This window comes from Cavia porcellus, unplaced genomic scaffold, assembly GCF_034190915.1.
Source record: "Cavia porcellus strain 051 isolate PalLab524CR breed Dunkin Hartley unplaced genomic scaffold, mCavPor4.1 scaffold_4, whole genome shotgun sequence".
Classification (NCBI taxonomy): domain Eukaryota; kingdom Metazoa; phylum Chordata; class Mammalia; order Rodentia; family Caviidae; genus Cavia; species Cavia porcellus.
In genome coordinates this window covers 30,993,646-31,011,930 of record NW_026947487.1, presented here as the reverse complement: position 1 = coordinate 31,011,930, position 18,285 = coordinate 30,993,646, and the positions used below count along the sequence as shown (strand labels likewise).

The 18,285-nt window shown below is 36.4% G+C and overlaps 1 protein-coding gene across 1 annotated transcript; it reads left to right on the top strand.

The window, feature by feature from the left end:
- Positions 1 to 2,448: 2,448 nt before the first annotated feature.
- Slitrk1 (SLIT and NTRK like family member 1) lies at positions 2,449 to 7,665 on the top strand. The gene is made up of 2 exons (XM_003477618.5): positions 2,449 to 2,828; positions 3,278 to 7,665. Exon 2 carries the CDS (start codon positions 3,331 to 3,333, stop codon positions 5,419 to 5,421), a length of 2,091 nt encoding a protein of 696 aa, XP_003477666.1. The 5' UTR covers positions 2,449 to 2,828; positions 3,278 to 3,330; the 3' UTR covers positions 5,422 to 7,665.
- Positions 7,666 to 18,285: the final 10,620 nt, after the last annotated feature.

Genomic DNA, 18,285 nt, shown 5'->3' with positions numbered 1-18,285 from the left:
TGTGCATTTCTAGAAAGTTTTATTCCTCGAACATAAATTTATTATAAAAATAATTATTTTAAGAATTTCTTGAAGCTCATTATATATTTATTTTTAGTAGAGCTTTGCATCTGTTCTTTGCTCTCAATTTTTTAGTAGATCTCTCCATCTAGGTGATGAAGTCTTCATGTTTTCTTGGGTTTAGTTACTCATCTGAGCACTACCACACTGTTTTTCTTACACTGCAGAGATAAACTAATTTGCACAGTATTGATTAGAAACATTTTGTAATATATTTTTGTAGTAAAATTCTAACTATAAATGTTCTATGGCAAGTGAGTTTTGATAGGAAAGACAGAAAATCAGAAGAGAGTATAATAGGTAAGAGAAGAGGATGATCTCTGAAAATCAGTTTTAGGTTAACTAAACTGTTCATTGGAATCAATTGTAATATTTTCTTTGGGTGTCTTTATATGATGATCTCAGTACAGTGAAAAACAAACAATAAATGCTCATAGTGTAATTTTGGATGGTCATCCTTAATACCTTTCTTTGTAAACTGTCAAGGGTTTTCTTCAAGTCTATTTCTATCAAGAACAGATAGTTTAGTTTAACTCTTTCACTCAGCAATTCCCTATTTATCATTTCTTTAGTGAAATGGCTTCAGATTGATTAAGCTTCTTTCCTTCTCTCTAAATGTGTTAATGGATCAAATTAAATAAGAATACAATTGTTTAGAAGTTTGATGATCTGTCTGAAACAGCCTGTCTCTATCTCTCTCTGTTTCTGTCTCTGTCTCTGTCTCTCTCTCTCACGCGCGCGTATACACACACACACACACACACACACACACACACACACACCCTGATTTGAACCTTTGTTCACTGCTCTACACTACATTTCACCAATGCAACTTTTGTCATTTGCTTGGGAAAACATTATATATGAATTTTTCTCCACCTCCCTAAGAATGTTTCCAGACTCCAGAAAATAAATACTTATTAACACCTCCAAGTCTCTTGTTAATCTTGGAAGTTTCCCAATCCCCATTTCTTCAAATTTTTCACTACTCAGATTTCTCAAAATGCATACATCATTGGATATTTGTTTTTCATGCAAATTATTACTAAACTTGACCAAGATATAATTAAAAGCAAAAGTGGTGTGAATATATCAGCTCTGTTTACACTGAAAAAAAAAAAATAAAAGGACTAAATAGCAATTTTTAATGTCTTATAAATTCCAAACCCTAAAACAATGCATAAAATTTTGCAGTTATTGAAGAAAAAGGTGTTAACTCTGATAGAAGTCACCAAAATAGCTTTGTGAGACTAAACGGGATTCATTTAGGTCCCAAAGAAAAGCATGTAAAAGTTGATTTTTTTTAAGGTTCCCAGTTTGAGGAATCTGGTGATTGGGAAAATTCTGGGAGCATCAGGCTGGCTCCATCTCTGACCCAGACAAGTAGCTGGGGGAAGAGGAGCTGCTGGCTATCTGCAGATAACCTCCGCAGAGAGCTTTGAGAACGAGGTTCCTAGCCCAGCTCTCAATATGCAACTGGTTATTTACTTGTACGCGTTTAAAATCCATCCGACCTAATGTGGAAACTTTGGGAGTATGAGTGTGTGTGGGTGTGTGTGTGTGTGTTTGTGTGTGTGTGTGCACGCGCGCGCGCACCTGCCTGCCCATGGGGTAGGAGCCCTCTCCAATTGGGATTTTTTTCTCTACCCCCTTCCTCCCTTTTGCCTATCCCAGTGAAAGCTTTTGAGTCTGGAATCAAAGACATAAGCATGCATTGTGTTTTCATCCTGCAGACTTAAATAACATTCAAGAAACATTGTCAGAGAAACCTAATTCTCATTGACCAAACTGGCAAAAATCCTATACCAAGTTTTCAAAAAGAAAAGTATGTGCCCAAATTACATACGTTGCAACAAATACTCCATATCCAATTATGGCATTATGTAATATATATGCTCCGAATAGTCACTTTCAACATGCCAAAAAAAAGGGGCTTAAAAGATATTAAGTGGCATAAAACGCTGCACCGCAGAGAAAGCAGAAATGCATTTAAAGCACCGATGAAAATGGCGTGCGGTATAATTACCTCAAATTGCTGTTCGCTTGACACCCTGACACTAATTTTATTCCAACCACTGGGAAATAAATGTTTTAAAAGCACTGCTTTCCTGAACGCCTGAGCTAGCGGGGGCTCCCAGGTCCTTAAGGAAAGGAAAGGGTAAAGTTTCCAGCCCTCAAAAAGAATTAAATAATCCATTTAAAATAAGCGACTGTGTAGATCGACAGCCTTTAATGTCCAAATTTTTAACGCTTGCCCTGTACGTGGATTGATTTTTTTTTTTTTTTCTTCCTCAGCATTCCCTCACCAGATGGATTTTAGCTACTGCAGATCAGCAGAGGGTGTCAGATCTTTCAGAGTGCACCAGGCTGGAACGAGCCGAGCTTCTTAGCAACCCCCCCCCCCCCATTCTCGCGCTCTCTCCCTCCCTCCGACAACCCTCCCCACACACACACGTAATTCCGAAAGAGCAGAAGAAAGAGAAGGAGAACAAGAAAAGAGCTAGTAAGCCAGAGCGGGAGCACAGAAAAGAGGCTGAAGAGAAGGAAAGGGAAAGGATGGACAGCCCCAGAACGCAGCGATTGCGGAAATTTTCCAGCGCCATTGGTTGGGCAGCGTGAATCTTTCGGTCGGGCGTGATTTCAGCACCGGGGGGACTGGACAGCACCCCGGGGGGACTTCTGGGCAACCCTCAGCCACAGCGAGAACTCCGCCGGCAGCCTCGACCACAGAAGCCTGAGAAAGCCCTGCTTTGTATCAGAGAGGCAAGGTCAGTCCGACGCACAGCCATGCACGGGCAGTGCGCCTGTACTACGCTGCAAACCTGCTTGTTTCTCTAACATGCACTTGCTTGTAATTACTAGCATTGTTTCCTTTCTGATTGCTGAGGACCCCTAGACAAGATTTTGTAAGGGTGTGTTTTAATTTATATGTATATATATTTAACTTCTCTTGGCTATTTTTAAAGGGGTGAGGGGGTGTGGGGTGGATTTTTTTCTACTTTTTTTTTTTTTTTTTTTTTTTTTTTTTTGCTTGCCTTGCACTACGTGCTTGGATAGTTTGTGGATATAATTATTGACTGGCGTCTGGGCTATTGCAGTGCGGGGGGGGTTAGGGAGGAAGGAATCCACCCCCACCCCCCCAAACCCTTTTCTTCTCCTTCCCTGGGTTCGGACATTGGAGCACTAAATGAACTTGAATTGTGTCTGTGGCGAGCAGGATGGTTGCTGTTACTTTGTGATGAGATCGGGGATGAATTGCTCGCTTTAAAAATGCTGCTTTGGATTCTGTTGCTGGAGACGTCTCTTTGTTTTGCCGCTGGAAACGTTACAGGGGACGTTTGCAAAGAGAAGATCTGTTCCTGCAATGAGATAGAAGGGGACCTACACGTAGACTGTGAAAAAAAGGGCTTTACAAGTCTGCAGCGATTCACCGCCCCGACTTCCCAGTTTTACCATTTATTTCTGCACGGCAATTCCCTCACTCGACTTTTCCCTAATGAGTTCGCTAACTTTTATAATGCGGTTAGTTTGCATATGGAAAACAATGGCTTGCATGAAATCGTTCCGGGGGCTTTCCTGGGGCTGCAGCTGGTGAAACGGCTGCACATCAACAACAACAAGATCAAGTCTTTTCGAAAGCAGACTTTTTTGGGGCTGGACGATCTGGAATACCTCCAGGCTGATTTCAATTTATTACGGGATATAGACCCGGGGGCCTTCCAGGACTTGAACAAGCTGGAGGTCCTCATTTTAAATGACAATCTCATCAGCACCCTACCTGCCAATGTGTTCCAGTATGTGCCCATCACCCACCTCGACCTCCGGGGGAACAGGCTGAAAACGCTGCCCTATGAGGAGGTCTTGGAGCAAATCCCTGGCATTGCTGAGATCCTGCTAGAGGATAACCCGTGGGACTGCACCTGTGATCTACTTTCCCTGAAAGAATGGCTGGAAAACATTCCCAAAAATGCCCTGATCGGTCGAGTGGTCTGTGAAGCCCCCACCAGACTGCAGGGCAAAGACCTCAATGAGACCACAGAACAGGACTTGTGTCCTTTGAAAAACCGAGTGGATTCTAGTCTCCCTGCGCCCCCAGCCCAAGAAGAGACCTTCGCTCCTGGCCCCCTGCCAACTCCTTTCAAGACAAACGGGCAAGAGGACCATGCCACCCCAGGGTCTGCTCCAAACGGAGGTACAAAGATCCCAGGCAACTGGCAGATCAAAATCAGACCCACGCCAGCGATAGCGACTGGGAGCGCCAGAAACAAACCCCCAGTCAACGGCTTGCCCTGCCCCGGGGGCTGCAGCTGCGATCACATCCCGGGGTCGGGTCTAAAGATGAACTGCAACAACCGGAACGTGAGCAGTTTGGCTGATTTGAAGCCCAAGCTCTCCAACGTGCAGGAGCTTTTCCTGAGAGATAACAAGATCCACAGCATCCGGAAGTCGCACTTTGTGGATTACAAGAACCTCGTTTTGTTGGATCTGGGCAACAATAATATCGCCACGGTGGAAAATAACACTTTCAAGAACCTCCTGGACCTCAGGTGGCTGTACATGGATAGCAACTATCTGGACACGCTGTCCCGGGAGAAATTTTCTGGACTGCAGAACCTAGAGTACCTGAACGTGGAGTACAATGCAATCCAGCTTATTCTCCCCGGCACTTTCAACGCCATGCCCAAACTGAGGATCCTCATCCTCAACAACAACTTGCTGAGGTCCCTGCCCGTGGACGTTTTCGCGGGGGTCTCGCTGTCTAAGCTCAGCCTGCACAACAATTACTTCATGTACCTCCCGGTGGCAGGGGTGCTGGATCAGTTAACCTCCATCATCCAGATAGACCTTCACGGGAACCCCTGGGAGTGCTCCTGTACCATTGTGCCTTTCAAGCAATGGGCAGAACGCCTGGGCTCCGAAGTGCTGATGAGCGACCTCAAGTGCGAGACGCCCGTGAACTTCTTCAGGAAGGATTTCATGCTCCTCTCCAATGACGAGATCTGCCCCCAGCTGTACGCCAGGATCTCGCCCACGTTAACTTCGCACAGTAAAAACAGCACTGGGTTGGCGGAGACCGGGACGCATTCCAACTCTTACCTAGACACCAGCAGGGTGTCCATCTCCGTGTTGGTCCCGGGACTGCTGCTGGTGTTCGTCACCTCCGCCTTCACAGTTGTGGGCATGCTCGTGTTTATCCTGAGGAACCGAAAGCGGTCCAAGAGGAGGGATGCCAACTCCTCGGCGTCCGAAATTAATTCACTACAGACAGTCTGTGACTCTTCCTACTGGCACAATGGGCCTTACAACACGGACGGGGCCCATAGAGTGTACGACTGTGGCTCTCACTCGCTCTCAGACTAAGTCGCCAACCCTGAAAGGGGAGGGGAGCCCGGAGGCGACGCGCCCTCCTCCCCTGCCCGCAGCGCCCAGGGGCTTCGGGAGCGCTGACCCAAATCTAAGCGCGCCCCAAGTCTTGACAGACATAAGTAAATAAGTAACTGTGAACTCGCTCAGCCGAGAGGGGCTGACCCCTTCGCGGTCTTCTTAAACAAAGAGCAGACTGTGGCGGCAGGGAGAGCGCAACTTGCTTGCGCATGGCTCTGAGCTCCTTTGACTGAAAGCCCAGCCCGGGCCAGGCCAGAAGAATCCACAGTGCTCTGAGCTTGGGCGAAAGGACCTGTGGGCTTGGCCCCCGCGGTTCGATAGATAAATACATATATCCACATCTATATAGAGAGATAGATATCTATTTTTCCCCTGTGGAGAGCCGGGCGATGGCTCCCTGTTGGCTACGCAGGGATGGGCAGTTGCACGAAGGCATGAATGTATTGTAAATAAGTAACTGACTTCTGACAACAAAACAGAAACACAAAGTGCTGCATGGCTCGCATGGAACCCACGCGCTCCAGGGACTCCGTCCGCCCCTCCCCTCCGCGACTGGAGATGCCTCTCCTCCTCACGCCCTCTTACCTGATAAGTCCCGTCGTAGAAAACTTTCTATCAACAAAATGCAGTATAAACAGAAAGTGCCATTTCGCCATTATTTGTGATTGGTAGGCAGTTCAGATCGTATGTTTACTGTGAAAACAAAATGTTAAGGTTTTATTTAAGACATTTGCATGGCTAGTCATCAGTCCATTTTATGAGTTAACAATGTATTTTGTTGAGGGAAGTTTTTAGGGGTTGCTTTTGGTTCTTTTATTTTGATGGTGATTTTTTTTTTGAGGGGGAATATTTTTCTATACATATCCAATAATGCCTTCCATCTGAATGTAAAATAAGTACCCATGGTTTCTATTATAGCACCAGTGTAATTATTTAAAAAAAAAAGATTTTGAGGCAGTTAAGCATGACCAATTAATGTCATTCTAGTGCTTAGGCTGCGACCTTATGGTAGAAATTCTGTGCTGGTATAAATCTTACTTATAAAGTAGGAAAAAAAAAAAGAACCAAGGAAGCAAGCACGTGAAACTTACTAATTCTATTCGAGGATTTTATAATGGCATATTTTTTCAGTATTAAAGTGAAAATGTTTTCAAATCTGGGTCCTTACATTTTTCCAGCTTTCTTTTTGCAACTGGTTAAGTGGCTGTGCAAGTGAAAGGGATGGGAGGGGAGGGGCGCGGGGGGGGGTCTCTCTGACGCTACCTTAACGTTAGCTCTTTCTCTCTAGTCGCCTTAGCCAGCCTTTTACCTTTTTCAAAGCTCCTCTTCCCTCAGCCCCTCTGCCCTGCTTAGACTTCACAGGCTTCCCTAGTGTAAAGTAAGGTCTTCCCCCACCACACTCCCTCCCTTTCTCCCCCTCTCCTGATGCGGCAGTGAATCCCTTTTATTAATACTGGAAATACCTCACTGCTGCTTTTGTTGGTGCTGCCCACACTGCAGATATATTAAGGATGTTAGAAGAGATTTGATTTAATTGACTCTTCCTGGATCGGTTTCATTAAACTGTGGAGATTTCATTGGTCAGCACTGCCTGATGAAAGACACCCCTAATGACAGGCATTTGAGATGCTGCTGGCATTTTGAATTCAACATCTGCTGAAAACGGTAAAACTAATTAGTGCCCACCCACCCTTCCCGCCCCAGCAACTGCATATTGAAATTTGCTGAAGTCCTTATCTTTACAGAAATCAATCATTACCCTAAAGAAGTGTTTTTCTCCCATCATCCGGATTTCTGGATGTGTCCCAGCAATGAACAAGAAAAGCATTGAATTATTTGAGTTTTATGAACCAGTGTAATACTGGCCTCAATCATAATCCTCTGAGGTTTTAAGCAAGTCTATTTTTACCAGCAGTTAGGCTATGAAATCACATGTTTGAAAAGGGTCATCATTTCACCACACATCCCACATTGAGAAGTATGTCAAAAGACTGCAGGACGTTCACACACACACACACACACACACACACACACACACACACACACACTTATGTATGTTGGGATTATAAATGAGGTAATAAAAGCCCCTGGAGCAGTCTTAAGTAGATTTGTCATCTAGAACTCATATTTTAAAAAGAGTAATTTCCCAGAACATGGATATTCTGGAGTATGTATTATTTATTTTAGCACTTTTAAAATAAAAATCTTTATTATAAACCACTACACCTTCTAAAACTATTCATCATTTTCTCTGTTCATTATTTTGTTGTGGACTGCATTTCATGATGGCACAATTGTGATCTTGTAGGCTGTGATAAGTATTATTGGTTTTTTTTATTTATGTTTCATATGAAGTGTTTTAATACTTACTGAAAGATCAACTGAGTTTCTGGTTGATGGAAAAATGCAGCAGGGGGAGATTATATATTCAATAATATTATAACCTCAAGAAGAAAAAGAAAAGATAGCAGATATGGAGACAAGTGTTTATTGGAAGGTGAACTTTGGTGAGAGATATTTAGTGAGGCATGGTGGTTCATTTTTAAAAGTGAGCCTCTTCTACATGAGGAACCTAGAACATCTCATAGAAGCCTTGCACAGGAAGAATAACTTTTTCATCTGGTTGGAAAGAAATTGCTATGTAGCAAACAGGATCAAAGGGGCAAAATCAGTTTTATGATAGGAGCTGCAATTTTGAATAATCATTGTGTACTAAGCATGTGCAGAGCAGCCTAAATAGTTGTTTAACCTTTAGAACCACAAGATAATTTACTAAAATACTGTTATTCCATTGTATAGATGAGAAAACTGAGGCTAAGGAAGAGTGTGCAATAATGCACGTCTTACATGATAAAGAAGAAAGTGGCACTTAAACCTTATCCCTTCATAATTTAAAACCTACTTTTTATGATAAATCAATACCTCACAGAAGTCTATTTAAAAAAAATCAAAGTTATAAAAATATTACTGTAGACACCAAATTAGGGACCTGGATTGTTATCTTTCCAGCCAAGTAAGAATTGGTTGCTCTTCATTGTTTCAATGTGTCTTACAGAAAAGAAACTTGTTCTTACAGTGGTGCTAACTCTAGTGTGTTCTTTGAGTGTAAAACTAAACACATATGAAAATTGATGAATATGGTACACGAAATCATGAAAATCATTCATTTCCTTTCTATGTTCAAACCATTATCTCCAAATTACACACACACACACACACACACACACACACACACACACACACACATGCACATTAACTGTAAAACAAGGGCCATCAGATTATTTCAATAAATTATAATAAATGTTTAAAATTCATACAGAAATTATACCCAATGATTTCATGTAGAATAGCATGTGTTATTTAGACCTGAACTATCTCATTCATTTTGATAAATAACTCTCTCTCACACTTGACAGATATAAATTTTATTAACTTTTATATAATTGTTTAGTGTACCCAACAAGAATGGATGTGATCTCACCATATATCTTCACTAAAAAATTGTGAGCATCATTTGTTTTCTGCTTTTATGTAAGATTCACAAAAATTCTCATGTGTGTTAGTTGAGATATCTTGTTCTCAGTCAAATCATTTCAAAATTCATCAAAAAAGATAACAGGATTTTAGTTGTACCTAATGGGAAAGTTGAAGAAACAAAACAAGTATCTTTAAAGAAAGCAGTGGCTTCTGTGAATACTGATATAACCAAGATCATTCTAGAAATTATGTTGTTGATATAAATGTGTATTTTTTAACTGTCAAAAACAGATATCATTGACTTAACATTAGTACATCAAGATCCTTTTAAAACAATATTTATATTTGGTGTTGTTAATGTGTTGAAATTATATTGGTGACTCCAAGTACAGTTTGTTAATTTAGCTTGTTTGGTATCTATTAAGTGTTATTTCCTACATGCAGAATGATGGATGAGTTAGGAGTGAACATAAAAGTGTGTTGTCTCTGTTGGTAAGAATATAAAGTACGGTGGTTTTTAATTCAATATTCTTCCAGATAATTATTTTATTTTTGCATGTTTATTTGAAGAAAATGAAAACAGAAGAAAATGTGCCAAAAATTTTTACACTTATTAATTTTTACCCTTGTTGAATCTTCATAATGGTGGACTTTTGATATCAACTAAGATAAGGTAAAAGCTAACTCATTTTAAAAGTTAATTATTTAAAATGATATATTCCAAAACTAAAAAGAAGCAAGTTGAATAAGTTTTATATAATTCCCTGGCACTTGCTTTCATCCAGAGTACTGCTAAAATGGTATTTTCAAAAGTTACACACAGGATGTGAAGAACTTTCTGGTGTTGAAATGTTATTCATTGATTCATGAAAGCACCTACCACAAATACAGAAATTCTAAAACATAAACTTGTATTGACTTTGCTCTAACCTATCAAAATCTGAATTGCTTTCAGAAAAAATGAAAAATTAACTGCTGACAGATTAAATATCTAAGAACTATAATTTTGAAATAAAAGGCCACTGAAGAAATCATCTTAGTCTTCAAATCTTCAAAGCCCAGTGTGACCCTTTTCCCTCAGTTGGCTGGAAATTTTGGGTTATTGGTTTAGACCTTACTTCTCCAATTATTTAGTCTTTTCCCACTTACTTTCTAAATATATATTTTATTGCACTATTGAAACATAATTATGTTTCCTACTTGAACACTGCATAAAGCTTACTAGAGATCTGTTTAGCAGTTAAAAGAAATTTGAATGTCTTAGACCTACATATTCTATTAGCACCATTAACTTGGCAAGTACTTCACAGGAAATAAAGACATTCTTTACTATATTGGAGGTTTGGCTTCAGGACCCCCACACCAAAACTAAAATCCATAAATGCTCAATCCTCTTATAAAAATGTCATAGGATTTGAATATTAGCTAGATATATCCTCTCATACAGTAATATCTACATTATTGTTGAAACCAAATGCAATGTAACTGTTACGTAAATTGTTGTCATAACTATATTGTTTAGGAAACCATGACAAGTAACTTCTGTTTGACTCTGGCTCTGACTATATATATGGCTACCTGACCTTGAACTCTTGCCCTCTAGTTGCCTTGACCTCCCAGTAGTTGTGACTTAAAGCCTTTACTGCCAGTGCTGGACAGATGCAAGTTTAGAAAAAGTATGTTTCAGTCTATAATTGGTTGTATCTATCTGTGTGAAATCTGTATATGTACATACTTATAGCCAATTGTATTTTAGAAAATTTGTTAGGAAAAGAAAATTAGACAGTTCTAACAAATCTCAAGAAATCTATGACCCATGAGAGGGAGATATATATGTAATTATAATGATAAAAGAACAGTGTCTGATTGGCAATGCTCACAGAATACTGATAGAACCTTTTGTGTTTTTTTTCTTTTAAGTAATTTGGGTGTGTGACCATGTGGAAAAGTAAAGTCTTAAACTTTTTCAGCAATTGTGCAAAATGCTGAAAATCTTAAAAAGTGTTTTAAATACAAGAGGTGCTTTAACTAATTTGCTAACTTTTTCCCATTTCTTTATTTTTCCTTAAATGAAAATATAATTATGATATATATATATATATATAAATATAAATATGATATCGTCTAACTGCTATTTTTGACTAATGATTTTAAAAAGAAACAAACTATCTTCTATCTCAATAAGTGAATGACTGAGAAATGTTCAATTTCAGTTGTTTGAGAAACAAAATGTTAGTTTAGAAAAGTTAACAAACTGTTTTGTGATATAAGTTTAGAAATAATTGTCGGTGGACACATCTTTGATTTGTGTAATATCTATGTATAAGTTATATCAAAGAGGCTTTGATATAATACATGTACTTTTATAAATTTATTATAAAGCTAAAAATTCCCTCACTGTTTTCTTTTCAGTGATATGTAATAGTTAATTAGAGTAACATTCACATGATCACATCCACAGGTGTAATAGAGAGCAGTAAGCCAAGCCCTGCATTTACCAAGTCCTGCATCTCCCTTTGCCTGTAACTTTCCTTTGCCTGTAGTTCCATTTCTTTTCTTGGCAGAATGGTACAGGAAGGAAATATGCTTGGCTGCAGTATATCGATAGAAAATGTCAATATATAGTGAGAAATGGAAGTGCCTCAAATACAAATGATAAATAACCACTCTTTCACATTATTCAAGAAGTAGTCCCTGTCTCCCAGAAAGAGAGAAAAAGTGAAAAAAAAAAAAAAGCTGCTATTACCAGAAACAGCCAAGGCTCTGTCCAGACTCTGTGACATTTATTCTTTCTCCTTTGTATTTTGATATTCTGTTTCACATTTCCAAGACATTTATGAAATGCACATTTTTTATGATGGTAATGTGATTTGAGTCATATTAAATGAGCATTCATAGCATTTTTTGCTACCTCCATGAAAATAGGATTACCAACTAATGGAGGAATTTCAATGGTACCATTACTTACATATATCATACCTACATATTGTCCAAGTACTTTTATTTATTAAAATAACTGATTTATGTAAATAAAACAATCCTGCATGATTAAATAATTATATGTAATTTTTTGGTAAGAGGAATGAAATTATACTATATAAAATTAGGTGCTGATTTCTGGTCATTTAGATAAATTTTGTAGCTAATTTGATGCAAAAGTGAAACCAATTAGCTTTACTTCATTGGGTGTTTTTCTCATTACTACATGGTGTGGTACAAGTGATTGAGCATAACTTTTTCATCAGTGGTTCTGAAATAAATGAGTGTCTCAAGTTTTTAGATCATAGATGTAAATTGGTTTAACTAGTTATCAGATTACTCCAAAGGGATTAAAATTACTGAAGGAAAGAGTTTATTGCTGTTATTCCCTCTGCTTCTTGAATGACTAAATGTTTTCTGGTGTCCCAAAATATGCTTTAATGAGAAAGATAACCCTTAATTTTTCACAAATGTTAAACTTTTTCATTTTTCAGCAGGAATTTCTTTGGAGGACTTTTGTCTTTTTACCATAACTGTCAGTTCTGTAACAATCAGATTTCTTATTTCTGGTGGTGTTTCCAATAGGTAAACATCAGTATAGGACAAGCAGGTATTCCAGGAGGGCATTACTTCTTGGAATTTTATTTTATGAGCAATGAGCCTTGAAACTAACAGTTGTACACAGCGATACCCTGTAAGAATTAAATTATATGGGATGTCACATAACTGTTTTCATTCAAGATGTATAAGAAAACAGGAAAAAGATAATCAGATTGGAGAAATTTCCAACATTATTTGGATGAGCATGATAGTGACCCAAATATATTTGTTTCACTTTTAAAAACATAGAGCAGTTTTAATTGAATAGCTAATATTGTACCCATAAAATTTCATCCCCACAAGACACATTTATGTGTTTGATGAGTAATTAGATGAATTTCATGGAAACAAATTTTCTTTTATAAATACAATGATTAAAAATCCTGATATTTTGAACTAGTTTGATATTATATTATCTTAAGAGACATTTCAGTTAGTATTCATGCTATCTTTTAGACCATGACTGAGAAATATTTTCACTATGACTTTTATAATAAAATGAGTTTTTCAGAATTAATGCAACTTCTGGTGGTGTAGGTACCATAATGCTCAAGGTGTTTCAGGGAAGCAACATAAAATCATTGTCAGGGAGATCCATGTCAATCATGACACAGTGAGAAAGCTGATATAAAATAAAGGAAAGAGAAAGTGAAATGATCACAGACTTGCTTTTACTGAGTCAACAGATATTTATTGACTACTTACTAGATGTCATGTAGAGGTTCTAAAGTAACACAGAACACAGTAGATTTCTGCTCACCTGAATTTTAGGTCATATCGAGGGTTTCAGATCATAAAAAACTAAGTATATATAGGGCATAATGTAAAATTAAATAAGGAAAAATTACCAATGAAATAAGACAGGGAGAAATGTCATGATTCTGTCTGAAGTTGGTCAGGGAAGTTCTTTCTGAGATGATAATTGAAATGAGTGAAGTGATTTAAGGATATAAACACTGGAAGACTGATAATGAGTGAAATGTTAGAGAATAAATTATCTAGTGCAAAACATCCTAATTTATAAGTGATTAGAAAGAGATTCATAAGGACTGGAAAATGAAAACAGACAAACTGAAAAGAAGTAGTTAAACCAGACAGTATTGTGTGAATTAGATAAAGAGATTGAGGTTTTATTCTAAGTATAAGAGAAATTGTAGGTCATAAATGATAGGTCTAAGTAGTATGTTTAGCTTTTCTGCTTATTTAGTAAGAATGAGTTGTAAAAGGCAAAAAATAAAAGGTGGAGAGTTACTGTTTCATTTTGGAAAAGGTGATGGTATTTTGGAATATCTGTGTTAATGGAGACACAAACCATGAGCTGAAGGTTATGTTGTTGGTGTTAGGAGAAAGGAAAAGAAAGAGCAGTTTTGTGTTTTATCTATTTTTTTCTTTGTTAATCAGTTTGGTTAAGAAGGTTGGGAAAAGCGGATTGTATTTGAGCTGCACTCATGTGTTCTGGGTAGTTTTCTGAACAAGAAAATATGGAGATCAGGAAGAGTTAAAAGAGTAAATACAGATTTTGAACTCAACATTACTTTTCTGTTGATGGTTATTGATGACTGTATTTTCTTTATTTAAAAGTAAAGTTTTGGTTGTACTTACCTGGTGGTTTATATTACCTTCAGCACAGATTTGGTGCAAGTGGGGTGTGAGTTTGACTTTAGATGCAACTAATGTGGAGACAAGTATGAAAAGTTTGTGTAATAGGTTTACATTTCCCTCAAACTGGCAGACTATATGTAAACATAATAAACTTTATTTTTCCTTGAAAATCAATTGAAACAGATAAATATGTCAAAAGAAAATACCTCATGTGACATAAAAGTACAATTCAGTGCTAAATCAAAATGTTTAAATTGTTTCAATAAGCTTATTTCTTCATAATAATTAAGCAATTATTTTTATCTATTAAATTCAGCAAACAATTTAGAATTTTTCCAAAGAGAAAAGATTTCTGGCAATTAAAATAACTCCAGTAACTAATAATAAAAGAGTGAAAATGAAAGCATATTTATTTGAGAGGGATAGTTAAAAATGGCTCTTTTTTTGTTGCTTGAATGAACATTTGTAGACTGAAACCATGTTTAAAACTATAACTTAATTTTGATATTCAGCCAAAACTTTGAAAAGTTCACAAATTTTAAAAATGTCCATTTTCTTCACTGAACAATGTACCTGCACATGCTATTTATTATTTTCATTATCAAGGTTTCCCAACCCTACCCACCTAAGGATGAATGAACTTCATTGCCTATGTAAATGGGAACTATTTTCCTTATTTCACTGAGGCTGTAATTTAACATTAGCTTCCGACTTTCTACAAGGATATATCTCCTCTGCTTAAGACCCTCTTCAGTCATTTCAGTATAAACAGAAGGCCAGGTTGTATATACCTCTCTTATTTTTAAAAAGAGATTTACAATCTGCATGAGAGCATCATTTGGAATCTTCTTATACAGTCTTCTATGCTGCAGAGGTCAAAGCTGCAGAACGTTTCCATGGTCTACAAAAATGAACTTAGACTAAGGTCCTGAATTCTGGATTGAATTGCCCTCTGATCTGTTGTGTGATCACTGGCAAGACTATGAGTTCTGATGAACCTCAGTCTAAGTATTTAAACTGAGACTTTTAGTCTGGAATGAAATTATTAAAGACTTTTTAATTTTATTCCTGTAAATAGCCAGATAAGAACTACTTGAGGATTTACAAACTAAGATACAATATCTAGCAAGTATGTAGGTATAATAGGCAAATATGTATTACTCAGACAGGTAAAAAAAATAGAAAACAAATTTCATAATATTTTATTGACAATATTCAAAATGCTATTATGGATAAAGAAACTTTGAATTTTTAACTTGTAGCTTTCAGGTTTTGCAAAATAATATTTAATAAATTATATTCAATTAGTCAAGTGTTTAAAAATTAAAAAATGCATTCTTAGCTTACAGGCAGCATGAAATGAAGCAGTGGGACTGAGCTGGGATGCTGAGAAAGTTGGCAATATCCAGGCTGAATTCACTTTAAGACGTCATATTAATAAAGCCAACATTAGATTTGTATTATATATTTACTAAGGTGTCTTTAAAATATTTTGCAAATAATATAAAATCTCTCAGTTTGGTAAGACATCTTTACATGTTCTTTTCCACCATGTAGACTATTAAATTTTACTAATACATTTTAACAGTCTATTTATAAATATATACAAGCATATTGATTAAAAAAGATTGGTAAGATCTGAAGAGAAATCAGAGTATATGTCCATCAACAGATGAATGGATAAAGAAAATGTGGTGTGAACGCACAATACAGTACTACTCTACCATAAGAAGGATAAACGAGAGTCATATACAGGAAAATGGATGTCTCTTGAGCCATTGTATTTAGTGAAATAAATTTTAAAAAAAGATGATCTCTCTTGTATGGAAACTCAAAGTATATGAAATTTAAAGAGAGAAATTAAAGAAAGAAGTAGGAAACAGAGAAACATATCTTTTGTAAATGGGAAGCAGGTCAAGAAATGGAGCTAGAGAAGTGAGGGAGAAGAACTAAATTGTGCTAAACACACGTACCACTTCGCTGTAATGTGAAGATTCTGGACTGAAATGATGTTCTACTTTTGAAAGGTAAAGGAGGTTAGGAACAAATCATTGTTGAATAGGACTAACATTAAATGAATCATGCTTGATCAAAAACTATTGGAATAACTGAGCCCTGTCTTAGAATCAGATTATAACCATTTTACTCCTAGCTCTGGAATCTATCAGCTGTGTGAACTGACCAAGTTATTAACTTTACAGCATTTTAGATAACTTACAAAATGTAATTGCCATGAATATTACCTACCTCATAGCAGTGTCATGAATATGTTAATGTGAATGTGAATCTGAATATGTCATCAACTCATTAAATACCAAAAATAGTGAATAGCGGTTTCTACATTTAATGAATTTACAGAAAGCATAAGGCTTAGGGGCTTACATAAATAATTTTATATAATCCTCAAACTATATTTGTTGGGTAAATGTAAAAAATTTTCAGTTTTCAATAAAAGATCTGAGGATTAGAAAGCATTTGCCTGAAAATACATTGCTTGGTGACAAAGTCAAAATTTACAGGCAAGCCATAGGGAATTAAAAACAAATATAATAACTCTACAGATCTGAAGCTGATAAAAGTTATCAATTTTTATACCTCTAAAATTTCTGTGACAGTTTTATAACATGCTGTTGTTTTTCTAGGAATAACAGATACTTGTACATAATGTTATCTTGTTTTCACATTTCCCTTTACCTACTTTTAAATAAACAGATGATCATTTGAAATTTGATACAACAAAATTCACCCATTCCCCTTAAAACACATATTCTACCTATCCCAGTAGTTAAAATTTTGAATTTTTAGTTTTCTTTTGCAAATATACCACATACCTCATAGCAATGTCATGAATATGTTAATATGAATGTGAATATGTCATCAATTCATTAAATAGCAAAAATAGTGAAAAGCGGTTTTTACATTTAATGAGTTTACAGAAAGTATAAGCCTTAGGAGGCTTACGTAAATAATTTTATATAACCCTCAAACTATATTTGTAGAATATAGAATAGAATTTGTAGAATATATAGAATAGAATAGAATATAGAATAGAATATAGAATAATAGAATAAAATATAGAATAGAATAGAATTTGTAGAATATATATAATCCTCAATCTATATTTGTAGAATTTTTTGAAAAACCTTTTTGTGCTACTAAAATTTAGCTATTCTTCAAAAGGAAAAGAAAATAAACTTCAAATTGTATCATTTCAATGTGGTATAAAACGCCTTAGTTTAAAAATTTTTGTCAAGAGACATATTTAAAAAAATAATGGCAATGTGGCAGCCTAAATAAATGTATTTTTATGCTAACATTTTGTAAGAATTTTTGGTAGAAGTGTTTCCTAGTGCTTCCTATTACATATAAACAGATACACTACAGAACAAATTTCTTTCTATGAAAATGTGGAAGAGATTTAAAAATTTATCTCTGTCAAAATTTATCTTTTTTGAAAAAAATACATGTTTGACAAATTATAAGTACTTATGAGTACAATATGTTTTACGATACATGCCCATTATAGTAAACTTATATCAAGGTGTTTTACATACCCATCTCCATATCTATTTAAATTGTATTTGTGTAGGTGAAGCATTAGTAAAATTCACAGTTGTCCTAGAAAATGAAAACGAGTAACTTTGGTCTCCTTTTCCCACCTCCAAGTTGTCTTATAGAATTGGAGTCTGAAGGACAATTTAGACTTGTGATTTGACAAGACAATTTTTTCTCCACTTAAATTAAATGTAGAATTGGATCACCAACTCCAATTGATTAGTTATCTAACAAATTATTAAATTTTCCTTGGCATGGCACCCGATCTCTAGATATATTTAGGATGTTGTTACTACAACAGTACCAGTAGCTCATGCTCTTGGCAATCCCACTGAAAGTAGAGAGGGATAAAGAGGCAGGATACACTTTCCTCTCACACACAAGCTTTAACAAAATCTGTGTCGACTCAGTTATTCATACAACTTGGTTCAGGATTCAAAAGCTTCAAGAGGTATTAAAAACTGTGGCATCAAAAACAGTTTCTTCACTTTAAAACTTGAAGGACTGCTTTACGTGGCTTAAGTAAGTGTTTTTACAACAAGGCTTCAAATATTTCAAAAAAGATTTTGCACCTATGAAAATGTATATTTCAATACTTATTAACTTCTTGCACGATCACTTACTAGC